The 16,368-nt window shown below is 38.9% G+C and overlaps 1 protein-coding gene across 1 annotated transcript in view; it reads left to right on the forward strand.

Annotated features, from left to right (window-relative positions):
• Positions 1–1,032: 1,032 nt before the first annotated feature.
• ches1 (checkpoint suppressor 1) overlaps positions 1,033–16,368 on the forward strand; it is an 18,366-nt gene continuing 3,030 nt past the window's right edge. The window contains exons 1-3 of the mRNA XM_073852980.1: positions 1,033–1,572; positions 10,494–10,642; positions 14,309–14,367. Coding sequence (XP_073709081.1) covers positions 1,036–1,572; positions 10,494–10,642; positions 14,309–14,367 — 745 coding nt within the window. The 5' untranslated portion in view covers positions 1,033–1,035. The remainder of the gene's footprint in view (positions 1,573–10,493; positions 10,643–14,308; positions 14,368–16,368) is intronic.

Here is a 16,368-nt window from a genome sequence, read left to right on the forward strand (position 1 = left end):
GCTAAATGATGTTTCATTAACAAAGTTCGGGAGAAGCGCGTCAGATGCTTAGCGTAAACATCACAAGTCAATCAGCGCCATAGGTTTAAATACAGCTGACTCACCTCAATTCACTCGATGGTTTATCAGTAAACCTCCACCACCCCATCTCATCACTCCGAGTTCTCGCTACTCCTATTGGGGGGTAACGTACTCTGGGTTCGGGCCACTCCCGAGCTCGGAGCCCTTCACCGGACAGCACGCCAAACATGCACTACTATTCTCCGGCTAATTATATGTAAGCGTGAACTCGTGAACTGATAGATTAAACTCTTGCCGTATCCAGTCGGCAAAAACGTCCTTCTTGCAAAGGAACGATTCGAGTTTTCGGTTTTCTGTTCCTCTTTTATATGGAAAGCCAAGTCTAACTTGTTCATTGTAGCGGCCAAAGCCGTTTCAAACAACTTGTTGTTCATCTGTAGCGACAGCGATCTTTCAAAGTTTACTATATGATTCGGACGTCACAGTGCTGTCATCATCAGCTTAGCTCGCCTCTGGCCCGCCTACATCAGATACACCGATTTGATTGGTTCCCACAATTGCTTACGTATTGCAGTAACCTGCATCATTGCTCGATGCCAGAGTGTCTTGCAGAGACAATTCAAATTGTGCTCTCGCGAGACCTCTGGATTTCCAGGGTATTATTCTTACTCTTTCCAGTAAAATATTACAGTTGTAATTTCTTTTTTTTATGTATAGTTTAATTATTATTATTATTATTATTATTATTATTGTAGTCATATAGATATATAATCACAAAAAAATGGTCAAATTGTGCAGCCACAAGTAAAAACAACACAAACAAACCTAGAACTTTTTAAAATTACATTTTAACCGGAGTTTTTATTACAGATTGTGTGTGAACTGCTTTTCCACAGATGCAACAGATTCAACTTATATAAGAGCTCCATTTCTTGAGTACTCTCTTGATCATTTTTTCCCCAGCAATCACTTTACAGAGTGTTGTCTCGTGTCTCTGCAGGAGCCGAGGGCTGCATGGGTCCAGTGGTCATGCCCCCAGGGAAGAAGGCCGAGGGCCCCAGCAGTGGGAGTGTTGCACGGGGTTTGAGTCAGCTCTACCAGGACACAGAGGCAGCTGACCTCTCTCTGGCCCTGTCTGCCTCTCTCAGCCGGGCCGAGGACGAGGAGCTGACCAGCCTCAGCTGGTTGCACGAGAGCACGGATCTTCTGACCAGCCTGGGCCACTCTGGCCTGCGTAGCGTCAGCCCTCTGCAGGATGCTAACGGCAGTCGCGAGCCCTCCTCCTCGCCGTCGTCCTCCCCTGAGCCCAGCGAGCCGCCCTACCACCTGTCCACGGGTCCCAGCCGCAAACCTCCCTACTCCTTCAGCTGCCTCATCTTCATGGCAATAGAGGATGCTCCCTCCAAGCGACTTCCTGTCAAAGACATCTACGGCTGGATACTCGAGCACTTCCCCTACTTTGCTAGCGCCCCCACTGGCTGGAAGAATTCAGTGCGTCATAATCTGTCGCTAAACAAATGCTTCAAGAAGGTGGATAAGGATCGCAGTCAGGTGAGAGCTTGGGGTTAACTAAGGATCAAGATGTAACAGAGCCGGCTGTTTTATTGGAATGCACACTTTCATCTTCCTGAGTGATTTTCCATCAATAGTTCATCGCCCTGATGGCTTTTAAATACTTTACCCAGAGGCGTTCATATGTTCTCGAATGCTTTTCCTTTCCATTTGCAGTCTAGGAGTTATGAAAACTTAGCTTTTAAGATCATTTTTGGGCCAATAGGATTCATAATAAAGAAAAATCTCTTAAAAGTATATTTTAAAAGTCATTTGCCAACTTCTTAGAAATGTGTATTCATGCTGGTTAAAAAATACCAAGCTATATGATGGTAATACAGGGTAGTACTTTGTACAAGGTGCTTAAAGTACTTACATTTGACTTTTTGAAATGTAATGCCTGGAAAACCCTTGAAAATAGTCATACTCCTGAAAAGGTACTTGGAAAAAATTCTTGAATTATTGAAATGTATCTATGACATAAGTGTTTCTTTTTGTCAGTAAGAACATATTTTTTGCAAACAGAGGAACAGATGAACCGAATCAATTGAGTGAGTCACTTATGCTGGAACCGCTCTAATTGATTCAAACTTGTGACTTCAGTCTTTCCTTTTAAGTGATTCACTAGCAAAAACCAGATCAGATGAAAAGAGCCATTGATTTTTGAATTTTGATATCGCTTGTAATGATTTTAAAAAGCATGTATAGTGATGGGTGAAACTGAGCTTTTTGAAACTCTGAATCAGTTAAACCATTGCGAAATGATTCACTATTTCAAAGCGCTTCTATAGGATAATGTATTGTCAATCATTTGATTTAGATCTGGACTTTGGAGCGGGTTTGCAAATCACTTGACGTAGAGTAAAACTTTGCGTATCGCAAATCAATGGATTTAGATTGGAACTTCAGAGTGCATATTGTGAATCATTTGATTCAGAACGGGACTTAGGAGTGCGTATTTTGAATCATTTGATTTAGATCTGAATTTTGGAGCAGGTTCACGAATCACTTGACTTAGATCGGAACTTTGCGTATCGCAAATCAATTGATTTCTGAGCTTCACGTTGAGTATCACAAATCATTTGATTTTGAACGGGACTTCAAATTATGTATTGCGAATCAGTTGATTTAGGTTGGAACTTCAAATCACGTATCGCAAATCATTTAATGTAGGTCGGGACTTCGGAGTAGGTTTGTGATTCATTTGACTTAGATCAGAACTTTGCATATAGTGAATCAATTGATTTAGATTGGAACTTCAAGTCACATATTGCAAGTCACTTGATTTAGATTGGAACTTCAGAACAGGTTTTTGAATCGTTCCGTGAATTAAATGTTTCGTGATCTGCACTTTGAGTCCTGAGTTTAAAATGATGGTTTGCGAATCATTATTTAGATCAGGAATTCAGAGCGGGTTTGCAAATCTTTTGCTTTAGATCGGAACCTAGGAGTGCAGATCGCAAATCATTATCGGGACTTTGGTGCGGGTTCGAGAATCATTTGATTCAGTTCGACGACTTCAGGGTATGTATCGCCAATCATTTGTTTCGGAGGATTTCAAGAAGTTTCGCAAATGTTTTTTCTGATTTTGTTTTCTTAATGAATAGAAAACATCAAACCACAGGTGAAATCTCTGATGTCCTTGAAAATAAAAAAAGTAGTGCTTGAAAGTCCTGGAATTTCATTTTACAGTATTACCACCTCACATTTTTTACAACCTGTACTAGGTTTATAAATTGATATTTCAAGATTTTTTTTTGTATTATATATTATGGCAGAGATTATGCCAGACTAATTCATAATTGTTTCTTTTAAAAACTCATTTTTACACTACAAGTGTACATTTCTGTATGTTGGCCATTAATAAACAAAAATTAAAAGTCTCTGTATGTAAGAATTCTAGCATCATTTTAAATAAATTAATAAATAGCGACATGTTGTTGACCTATTACAGCAGTATTAACCTTAAATCAAAGTCTAAATTGAATTTATGAATTTATGGTTTGTTTTTAAGAGATTTTATTACTGTGGGTTGTGGATATGTAAGCAAGTTTATGATTATACTCCAACTACAGTACAACTGTAATCAATGTGTGACTGTAATCAAAATCCAATCATGTTTTTTATTTAGATATGACAAACATGACCCTGGACCACAAACCCAGTCATAATTGTCAATTTTTTGAAATTGAGATTTATGTTATCTGAAAGTTTTTCATTGATGTATGGTTTGTTAGGATAGGGCAACATTTGGCCAAGATAAAACTATTTGAAAATCTGGAATCTGAGTGTGCAAAAAATCAAAATAAAAGAAAATTGCCTTTTAAAGTTGTCCAAATAAGTTCTTAGCAATGCATTTTACTAATCAAAAATTAAGTTTAGATATATTTATGGTATGAAATTTATAAAATATCCTAATGATTTGGAATAAAAGAAAAATCAATCGTTTTGACCCAATACAGTGTATTTTTGGCTATTGCTAATTTGATACAAAATACCTGTGCTACACAAGACTGGTTTGTGGTCCAGGGTCACAAATAATGATTAAATTATACATTGACATCAAAACAGATGAAAAAATGAACAAATAGCACTGTTTACTCTGGTTGAGTGTATTTGCATTATAATGTGTGTGCGCCTGTAAGAGTGTGTTTGTACCTGTCTAAGCTGTCATCCTGTCATTTGGTTCTTAACTACGACCAAAAGAGTTTTCCGTGTATATGTTTTCCCATAGCAACCGAGCTGTAGTTGACATGAAAAGCATGCTGTTTCTGTAGCAACAGCAAAACTGATTGGCTGCGTTGCTATGTGTGTGAGTAGATCTGTATATGTGTGTGTGGGTAAAATGTGGGAGCATTTCAGGGAAGTGCCATGAAACACAGTGATCTGTTTGGTGGGTAAAGTTCAGGTTGCTTGACCAGTTGTATTACATTTCACTCAGTACAAAATAATCAAAGTAAATCTCTGGCAGGAGACCAGACTAATCATGTTTGTGCAACCCTTCTGATATAGACTGTGATATACAGGCTGGGATATATAGGTTGTGATGTGTAGGGAATTAACTGAATTCAATTTGAATGCAGTGTGTTAAGTTTCATTTTCCACTGTGATTGGAGCAGGGAACGGAATTGTTTTGTTTTGGAATTGTTTTGGAATTGATTTGTTTAAAAATGGTATTCAATCTCACATACACCTCAGAAGGGTGTTTGAAGGAGAAGGGCAAACTACTGGGTTAACAGCACACTAAGTATAATGATTCACAGTGTGTTACTCAATTGCAGATGTTTAGACACTGAATGCTGTGGTAGATCAGTCCCAGCTTTCTTACAAGCCTCAGACGTCAAAGATCCAGCCAAACCCCACAAGTTAAAGATAACAAATTTGTCCGCACTCCATTTTGTACTTGAGTACAAGCAAATGCAATTTTCAGTGCACTATTTTCCCTCCTGAAGTCCACTTACAGTTGAGGTCAAAAGTTTACATCCCCATTTCAGAGTCTGCAAAATGTGAATTATTTGACTAAAATAAGAGGTATCAGACAAAATGCATGTTATTGTTTTTTTAGTACTGACCTGGATATGATATTTCACATCAAAGATGTTTACCTCTCTTGGATAGTCCAAGAGAATAATAGTTGAATGTATAAAAATGACCCCATTCAAAAGTTTACGTTCCCTTGATTCTTAATACTGTGAGTTACCTGAATGATCCACAGCTGTGTTTTTTTGTTTAGTGATAGTTGTTCATGAGTCCCTTGTTTGTTCTGAACAGTTAAACTGCCTGCTGTTCTTCAGAAAATCTTTCAGGTCCCACAAATTCTTTGGTTTTCTTGCTTTTTTCTGTGTATTTGAATACTTTCCAACAATGGTTGTATGATTTTGAGATCCACCTTTTCACACTGAGGACTGACTCATATGCAACTAAGAAGGAAAGACCATGCATTGAGAGCCGGGGGTGAAAACTTTTTGAATGTGATGGTCAGGCTAAATTTAACTTACTTTGTCTTCTGGGAAACATGTAACTATCCTCTGTAGCTTTTGAAGGGCAGTACTAAATGACAAATATGATATTTAGGCAAAATAAGAAAAATGTACACATCTCCATTCTGTTCAAAAGTTTTCACCCCCTAGCTCTTAATGCATCTTTTTTCCTTCTTTAGCATCAGTGAGCATTTAAACCTTCTGTCATAGTTGCATATGAGTGCCTCAGTTGTCCTCAGTGTGAAGATGGATGTCCAAATCATATAGTCATTGTTGGAAAGGGTTTAAATACACAAAAATGCTGGAACACCAAAGAATTTGTGGGACCAGAAGGGTTTTTGAAGAACAGCAGGCAGTTTAACTGTTTAGGACAAACAAAGGACTCATGAACAACTATCATTAAACAAAAAACACAGCTGTGGATCATTCAGGTAACAACACAGTAAGATATTTTTGATGAATATGACAGCTTTCTGACCCTGCATAGACAGCAATGCAACTGACACGTTCAAGACCCAGAAAGTTAGTAAGGACATTGTTAAAAATAGCCCATGTGACACCAGTGGTTTAACCGTAATGTTATGAAGCTACAAGCATACATTTTGTGTGCAAAGAAAATAAAAACAATGACTTTATCCAACAGTTTCTTCTCTTCCGTATTAGTAAGGGTTAGTAATTAATGACCAAATTTATATTCTTGGGTGAACTGACCCTTTAAGCCGAAATCTAATTTTACATGACCTGTCTGACACTTTTAATTAAGCAGCCTGTTTTTTTTTTTTCCTTTCTGTACCTTTAAATATTGTATATGTAAATGTTATTCTAACCCAAGGGTGTCCATGAAACTTGTAGAAAACATTTTGTTAATGTTCCCAACTGTCTCAGTTTAGCTGGCACATGACCCTCCAAAAGCAGGCTCATGGAAACTCATTCTTCATCCAGTTTTTTTTTTTTTTTTTGAGCCAATCACATGAGCCGGATGAGTGTTTAGCCGTATGTGGTGTTAACTTAAATACTGAATAAGCATTAAAGGGATAGTTCACCCAAAAATGAAAATTATGTCATTATTACTCACCCTCATGTGCATTCACAAGAGTAGACTGACACAGAAGAGATGAATAAAGGTCTTACGGTTTGGGAGCGATGACACAAGAGTGAGTAATCAATGACATTATTTTCATTTTCGGGTCAGTGTCTTAAGTAAATGAGGTTGTGTCAATGGCGAATAAGAATGTCTGAATAAGCCATTATTGTAGCTTAGTTTCCAAAAATGGTCTCAGTGGAAAATCCAGTTTTCCATAATATGACCCCTTTAACATTTATGTAAATGTGCGTGTACTTTATAAGACAAGAGTAGAAACCTTCTCTTTTAAACGTAGGCAATCGTGTATTTTGGCTGTCTCAGCATAGAGTCTGTGGCAGAAATCTGCTTTCCTCATTTACCATGCTTGGGAAAGATTAGCACATGGGTCTGGGCTGGTTTTAAAGCGCCATCATTGTCTCCATGTAGACTGAGATACCCGTGCCAAACCCTCCATTCAGACAACCAACCATTCCTCTCTTCTACGTGTTGCCTTGGAGACCAGTGAAACCACAGGTGCACGTCTGCTTCTCCTCTGTCTCCTGTAGAGAGGGGTCGTGCAGTTTTGGCGGGCAGGTGAGCCGGAGCCATACCCGGACGTTGTGGCGGACCTGGTGAATGATGTACGTCAGTCTGTGATGTTGTTTTGCAGGCGTGTTGATAGCTAATTGAGGGCAGATGGAAGACTGGTGGGGGAAGTTATGAATGAAGTCATGGGGAGTGTATTTGAATTACCCCGCACCCCGGGTGGAAACGGCACGCTGGGCCAATGGCTTCTCCAGCAGTGTGAAAAACACAAACGCACACACAGACATGTGAAATAAAGTTGCTTCTCCCAACCGTTTGGCAATTGCTAGCTTGTCGGCCCGTCTAATCAAACCTTCCCCTTAATTGCCTTGTGTGGTGTGTCAGTAAACACCGCTGATCATTGCTATAGCGACTGTTCTGTAACTACGATAATATCAGAGTGCTTTCATCATCCCGTCTCACTTATTTTTGCGCTTAATACGAGAGCCGAGATCAAAGCCGCACGGGTTGAATTTCATGCCTTGTGTGAGTTGTGTTTTTGGTAAAGTGAAATGTGGCTCTGGAAGCCCCTGATGGAGGGCAGACAGCTTAATTAGGTGGAGAACTGCTTCTTTGATCTAAAAATATATGCCAGTGTTGCCTGTTGAGGCAGTTTTTAAAGGTGCCTCTGTGTTCACTAGACAAGCAGGGTCTCGAGTGCTAGGTAAAATCCTTCACCCCGCTTTTCGGTTTCCTCAGTACTTTGCAAATAGGTACTCATTGATATTGTGCAATTTATTTCAAAATATACTTTGAAGGTTCTTGAGAGCATCGGGCTAAGATGAGTGCTATTTTAAATCTGTGTTTAGAGTGAGCTGGTGCACTCCAGTGATGGAGGGGTAATGTCCTGCAGACTTTAGTTACAAACCCAGTTTAACCCACATTGAAAAGCCCTGTCATATGTAAATGAGGTTGTGTCAATGGAGCAATAAAGATTTCTGAATTTAGCTCTAACCCCAACTAAAAATACCCAAACAAGCTTATTCAGGTAAACGCAGACAAATTGGGGGCTCATCCGGGATATGCAGACAAATCGGGGGCTCGTCCGGGATAGGAACACAGGACCTAACATATCATAGGAAAGAATCATACCTGGAAATCAGGGCTTTTCTTGAGAGCATCAGGCTGATCTGAGTGCTATGTTAAGGCTGTGTTTAGAGTAGGGTTGCTGAACTCAAGTGATGGAGGGGTAATGTCCTGCAGACTTTAGTAACAAGTCCAGTTTAGCCCACTTTGCAGGTAATTCAGAACACCTGAATTAGCTTGTTTGGGTGTTTCTAGTTGGGGTTAGAGCTAAATTCAGCAGGACATTGACCCTACTGGACTGTATTTGAAAAGCCCTGATTTCCAGGTGTGATTTTTGCTTAATACTGAATAAGCATTAAAGGGATACTTCACCCCAAAATAAAAACTGTCATTAATTACTCACCCTTATGTTGTTCCAAACCTTCTTGACCTTCTTGCAATGCAACAGCCACATTCAAGACCCAGAAAGTTAGCAAGGACATCGTTAAAATAGTCCATCTGTGGTTTGACAGTAAGGTTATGACGTTACAAGGATACTTTTTGCATGCAAAGAAAACCAGTTTGTCTTCATGTCCCGGATGAGCCCCCAATTTGTCTGCATGTCCCTGATGAGCCCCCAATTTGTCTGCGTATCCCGTACGAGCCCCCAATTTGTCTGTTTGAAATAGTGGTCTCCAGTCCTGGTTCTGGGTACCCACTGCACTGCACATTTTGTATGTCTCTCTTATAAAACACCTGATTCAGATCATCAATTCAGGAAACCACTTTTAGAGCAGGGGTAGCCAATCCTGATCCTTCAACCTTCAACACACCTGGCTGTTGTTTTCAAGTAATCCTAAACACTTTGATTAGCTGGTTTAGGTGTGTTTGATTAGGGCTGGAGCTAAACTCTGCAGCAACACACCTGATTCAACTCATCAACTCATTAGTAGAGACTGCAATACCTGGGCTGTATATGAAATCCGATTGCTTTGTAAAATGAATGGATGATGGCACATTCTTCTGTCAAGATGTAGCAATTCATTTGGCTTGTGACTCTCACAGTGCATTAAGGGTATTCCCTAGTTGTTGTCCCATCAGTTGTACACTCGCTATTGCTTTGCATTGTGGAATTGAATGTGGGATGAGCCTGGTTCCTCCCAAGGAATTTTTTTCTATTCCTGTCACAATTGAAGTTTGGTTTCCTTGTTACTTTTGCTTTGTTGGGGACACTTAATATTTGGCACAGATTCGACGACTCGATTGCACAGACGCTATTGAATGAGAACTGAACTGAGCTGAATCGATGAAATACTGTTGTTCTCTTTTTGAGTTGATTTACAGCCGAATTGAATTTTGTTTGCATTATTGAAACATTATTCTTCTGTTTAACACTGTAAACACACTGCTTTGACACATTCTGTATTGTATAAAAAGCTATATAAATAAAGATAAGGTAAACTGACTTTGCTTCGGGTCCTGGAGGTCCGCTGCCCTGTAGACTGTAGCTCCAACCAGCTCCAAAAGACCTTCCTGGAAGTTTCTAGTAACCCTGAAGGTCTTACTTAGCTGGTTCAGGTGTGTTTAATTAGGGTTGGAGCTAAACTCTCAGGATAGTGGCCCTTCAGGATCTGAATTTGACACCCCTGGTTTATAGGTTTGATACTTTCTTGGGCTCTGTGAGGTCTTGGGTTCTTATGCTGGACGAGCCTCCAATTTATTGTGTTCTTACAATAGGGCTGGGCAACTCTGGTCCTTGAGGAGGCAATGGGTGGAGATAGACCCCTAACTCTACCCCTTACCCCAGGGATGGGGAACGTTGATCCTGGAGAGCCGGTGTCCCTACAAAGTTTAGTTCCAACCCTAATTAAACACACCTGAATAAGCTAAACAAGGTCTTCAGGATACAGGTTGGTACTTTTTTTTTTTCAGGGTTGGAGCTAAACTTCAGCTCTCCAGGATCAACGTTCCCCACCCCTGCCTTACCCTATCCCTAAACATAACTCGACCCATTTGTTCACACATAGGTGGAGCTGGACATCCAGAAAGGGGGAGCTGGAGGCCATTTGGCTCTGCAGTGAGCAGTACTTGGATCAAAATCACCTGCTTATAGCTTTCTAGTAATCTAAAAGACCTTGGTTGGCTTGCTAAAATGTGTTTGATTAGGGTTGGAGAGTCAGAGTTGCCCACCTGTGCTATACAGTATATCATAATATTCTTAATCTTAATACAGATACTGAAAGACTAAAGATGTAACATGACCATAATGTGTCTTTTTTGTATTTTAGAGCATAGGAAAGGGTTCTCTCTGGTCTATCGATCCTGACTACAGACACAATCTGATTCAGGCGCTAAAGAAGACTCCATATCATCCGTATTCCCCTCGGCTTCCAAAACCTTCTACCTCCCCATCTGCCTCTCCTCAGCAATACCACAGGTAACGCCTCAATTTCTCGCTCAGTTTTTTATTGGCCGTCCTTTTCTTTCTTTTTCCTCTTTTCTTCTGCACCTACCAGTTATTGCTTTTTTCCTCCTCGTCAGTTTGTTTTCTTCTGGTACTTTGATTCACACTTTCCATTTTGTGCAGCCCTGAAAATCCTAGTCCAGACTTTTCCATTTCTAAAGAAAGAGCATGAGCACAGAAACCGTTGTTAGTGTGGAACAACAAAATGTGACTGAGAGGATGTTAACTTCACCGTGGCATGAATAATTTTGACAGTAAGCGTCTTGGATTAAACCTTCTCTGTTCCTTTAAGAAAGACAAAGATAGAAAGACTAAAGAGAACAAAGATCACAAACAAGCCTTTCTTTGGTGGCCTTCTTATGACCTTCCTGTAAGGAACACATTGATCTGGAGTGTGAAGGTTTTGGGTCAGTTCCTCACTCATTCCTGAACACTCTGTCAGCAACTGGACACGGTCCTCTGGGGAATCTGTGGGATGTAAAGAAACGGCACATGCTTGCCCTTCCTGAGTCGTTTCTTCTCCTCTGCTGTTGCTGTGACGACCAGAGTACCTCCATGGCAACACATGCATAAGACAGGTGGAACAGTAGCACAAAGCTATTTGTCTGGCAAAAGAAGAAAAAAACAGAGATAGGACAGACAGTTAGTGCTAAGAAATACATTATAGGCTTAGCAGCACTAAACTCCATAGCAACAGAAGATGTCGGGTGCCTGTTTTCTTGCTTTTTCCTTGATTCTTTCCCCCACTTCCTCTTGTGGGATGAAGGAGCAGCTCTCAGTCGTTTGTGGTCTCTAGTTTCTTTCGGGAAATGAAAGTCAGTTACTGCATAAACAGTTGTACAGTCAATTATACAGTTGTTCTGTTTACAAACACAAAGCTTCTTGCAAGCTTTTTTGTCTTTCATTTAGAAAAGTGGCTTTTTATCGTCATTTGCAGTCTTAGAGCCAAACAAATTAACATTGATCAAACCTGATACTCTAAATTTGACAGATCTAATGATCAGTAAGTCATGGCAGCTTATGTTTTCATTTTAATGTCATTTAAAGAATTTGTTCACTTTCTGAATAAAAAGGTCCTAAGTTACCCCCCCCCCCCCCATGTCATCCCAGAGTCACGGTCACTTTGTAAACACTCGGTCGGTACTTCCATCTATGTCGCGTGTGACCTTTCCAACTTGATTATGTAATGCATGAAGTCAAGCTAGTGAAAGACGAGCATTTGTGGTTAAAAAGTATATACAGTAACTTTTTCTTTTTTTTTAAGAAAATGACAGATCGTTTCACTTGATAAGACCCTTATTCCTTGGCTGGGATCGTGTAGAACCCTTCGAAGCTGCATTGAAACTGCAATTTGGACCTTTAACTCATTCATCCCCAATGTAGTCCACTATATGGAGAAAAATCCTGGAAAGGTTTTTGTTTTTTAATACTTTATGGTTGTTGTAATTGATATTTGATACCTATTTCTTTAATCTATCCACTGGAAACCTAATGCATTTATTATGCCATTAGAACTGCACACACTCAATGCAAAAAAATTACCACTAGACTAAATTGCACTTATTATTAATTTGCTGATCTCTGCATATCAGGCTTATAAAATCCCAGGATCGACTGTGGGATAATGAGATAAGATAAATGTGATGTTAGTCTGCTCGTCTGTGAACTCCAACACTCTCAATGTTAAGTTCCTATCCCTTATAAAAGTGATGCCTGTGGTGAGTTTGAGGATCTAGTTTCAAGACTAAAGGAGTAAGTCAATCTAAGTTAAAGGATAAAATCGACTATTATTGGAAGTACAAGCCATTTGGATACGCTGCTTTGGAAGTAATCATGGTAAATAATGGGATTTCCAAGCCTCGCCAGAAAGTCTGTACTCATTCAATTAGACTCTTGCTCTACCTCTCAGTCTCTAGTTTGCATTCCACACCATCATATCTCATATACTGTCGTGGCCAAAAGTTTTGAGAATTACATAAAGATTGGAAATTGGAAAAGTTGCTGCTTAAGTTTTTATAATAGCAATTTGCATATACTCCAGAATGTTATGAAGAGTAATCAGATGAATTGCATAGTCCTTCTTTGCCATGAAAATTAACTTAATCCAGAAAAAAACTTTCCTGCTGAGAACATTTCAGTAATCGTCTTGTTAACTCAGGTGAGAATGTTGATGAGCACAAGGCTGGAGATCATTATGTCAGGCTGATTGGGTTAGAATGGCAGACTTGACATGTTAAAAGGAGGGTGATGCTTGAAATCATTGTTCTTCCATTGTTAACCATGGTGACCTGCAAAGAAACGCGTGCAGCCATCATTGCGTTGCATAAAAATGGCTTCACAGGCAAGGATATTGTGGCTACTAAGATTGCACCTAAATCAACAATTTATAGGATCATAAAGAACTTAAAGGAAAGAGGTTCAATTCTTGTTAAGAAGGCTTCAGGGCGTCCAAGAAAGTCCAGCAAGCGCCAGGATCGTCTCCTAAAGAGGATTCAGCTGCGGGATCGGAGTGCCACCAGTGCAGAGCTTGCTCAGGAATGGCAGCAGGCAGGTGTGAGTGTATCTGCACGCACAGCGAGGCCAAGACTTTTGGAAGATGGCCTGGTGTCAAGAAGGGCAGCAAAGAAGCCACTCTCTCCAAAAAAAACCATCAGGGACAGATTGATCTTCTGCAAAAAGTATGGCGAATGGACTGCTGAGGACTGGGCAAAGTCATATTCTCTGATGAAGCCTCTTTCTGATTGTTTGGGGCATCTGAAAAAAAGGCTTGTCCGGAGAAGAAAAGGTGAGCGCTACCATCAGTCCTGTGTCATGCCAACAGTAAAGCATCCTGAGACCATTCATGTGTGGGGTTGCTTCTCATCCAAGGGAGTGGGCTCACTCACAATTTTGCCCAAAAACACAGCCATGAATAAAGAATGGCAGCAAAATAGCCTCCAACAGCAACTTCTTCCAACAATCCAACAACAGTTTGGTGAAGAACAATGCATTTTCCAGCACGATGGAGCACCGTGCCATAAGGCAAAAGTGATAACTAAGTGGCTCAGGGACCTAAACGCTGACATTTTGGGTCCATGGCCTGGAAACTCCCCAGATCTTAATCCCATTGAGAGCTTGTGGTCAATCCTCAAGAATCCTCAAACAAAAACCCACTAATTCTGACAAGAAGTGATTATGCTCCAAGAAGTGATTATGAACGAATGGGTTGCTATCAGTCAGGATTTGGCCTAGAAGTTGATTGAGAGCATGCCCAGTCGAATTGCAGAGGTCCTGAAAAAGAAGGGCCATAACTGCAAATACTGACTCTTTGCATAAATGTTATGTAATTGTCGATAAAAGCCTTTGAAACGTATGAAGTGCTTGTAATTATATTTAAAGTACATCACAGAAACAACTGAAACAAAGATCTAAAAGCAGTTGAGCAGCAAACTTTGTGAAAACTAATATTTGTGTCATTCTCAAAACTTTTGGCCACGACTGTATACTTAGAGTTTCCTCCCCTCTGATTTTATCTGACTCTGACTAGGATTTCAGAAGTTCGTAATGCAAAAGTTTTTTCAGTATGTGATTTTTATCACTCAATGCTTTTCAGTTTCTGGATTTTCTCTCTCATTCTCACTCTGTGTTTATATCCCTCAGTCCTCCACTATGGCCAGGGAGTCCACTCTTCAGAAAAAATGGAGGAGTGCTCTTACAAGGTAAAACATTTCTTCTATTCAGTGTTTTAAATAGTCCATTATATCAAAGGTTTTGTCTGTTTTAGTCCATTTATTCGCTTTGAAACCATCCATATGCTATCTAGTGTATTCCACATTGTTGATAAATTAGCCTTTAGTAGATGTACACTAACTTTCAAAAGTTTGGAGTCAGCAAGATTTTTATTTATTTATCAAGGCTGCATGTAGTTGATTTAAAATATATACACTACCAGTCAAAAGTTTTTGAACAGTAAGATTTTGTAATGTTTTTTTTTATTTTTTTTTATGTACTTTGGATCAAATAAATGCAGGCTTGGTGAGCTGAAGAGACTTCTTAAAAGAAATAATTGTAAAATATTTTTTTGATATTTAAAATAACTTCTATTTGAATATTTTTTTTAAATGCAATTTATTCCTGTGATTTCAAAGCTGAATTTTAAGCATCATTACTCCAGTCCCATGATCCTTCAGAAATCATTTAATATTCTGATTTGCTTTTCAAAAACATTTATTATTATTATTATTATTATTATTATTATTATTATGTTGGAAACAGCTAAGTAGAATTTTTTTTCAGCTTTCTTTGTTAAATAAAAAAGTTCACAAGAAGAACAGCATTTATCTGAAATAGAAATCGTTTGTAACATTGTAACTATTATATATTTTTTATTATCATTTTTGATCAATTTAAAGCATCCTTGCTAAATAAAAGTATTAATTTCTATATTTTCTTCCCGAAAAAAAGACTAAATAAAATAAATGAATTAAACAGACTCCAAGCTTTCGAATGGTGTAGTGTAATGTTACATAAGCTTTTTATTTCAGGTAAATGCTGATCTTTGGATCTTTCTATTCATCAAAGAATCCTAAAAAATTTACTTAACTGTTTTAAATATTGATAATAATAAAAAAAAAAATTAACAGCAAATCAGCATTACAATGATTTCTGAAAGATCATGTGACACTGAAGACTGGAGTAATGATGCTGAAAATTAAGCTTTGATCACAGGAATAAATTACATATTAACCTATATTCAAATAGAAAGCAGTTTTTTAAATGGTAAAAATTTTCCAATATTACTGCTTTTGCTGTAATTTGGATCAAATAAATGAAAGCTTGCATTTAGAAGTGAATTCTTTAAAAAACATTAAAAAAATCTTACTGTTCAAAAACTTTTGACTGGTTGTGTTTTTTTTTATTTATCTTTCTTAGTGCACTTACAATTTACAGTCTTTATTAGAGTCTCAATTAGAATGTCTCTAATAGGAAAACAGAACAATAATTGATGACTACACAGATTTTTGTCCAATAAAATGCTCTGTAGAATATAATAACCCACCTGCTGCCATCCAAGAAATAGCAAATAGTGTTAATGGCTCTGACATAGCCTTTTCGCTTACCCTATTAGCCATTTTTAAATTTTTAAAAAGGTGAAGAGTGCACTGATATGTCCCACCTGAACTTCCTGTTGTAATAGGAAATACATCACAACAGGAAAGAAAACTGTGCCTGTCAAGTGATTTCATGTGGTCTTTGAAAGTGCCTCGCAGGTGTCTTTTGATTTATAAAAAAAACCCTTTATCACACAAATAGCTGCTTTGCGCCTACGGATTACCTTTGTAATATCTTGGAAATCATTCTTTTTTTTCTTTTTTTTTTTTTCTTTTACCACTGATTCTCTCATTTCCCACAACTGCTCGTTCATCTCTCTCTTTCAGTCCATCTGTTTGTCTCTCTCTCTCTCTCTCTTTGGCTCCCTGTTGGTGTCCCAGCCGCTTAAATGTCCATTCGATTCCAATCAGGGTGCTCTCTTTCCACTCCACCGCGAGCAGCTAAATGGAAGGAAATGGATACATTATCTGTCTGTAGTGGCTCCTCTCTCCTTCTCGTCTGCTCTTGATAATGGAATAATGGAGGCAGAGCTGCCTGTGAAAAGTGTCTGAGCAGGGCTATTGGCGTTTGAGTGATGTGAATGTCTTGATGGCTGTCTACATAAAAGC

Source organism: Garra rufa, chromosome 13 (assembly GCF_049309525.1).
Source record: "Garra rufa chromosome 13, GarRuf1.0, whole genome shotgun sequence".
NCBI lineage: Eukaryota > Metazoa > Chordata > Actinopteri > Cypriniformes > Cyprinidae > Garra > Garra rufa.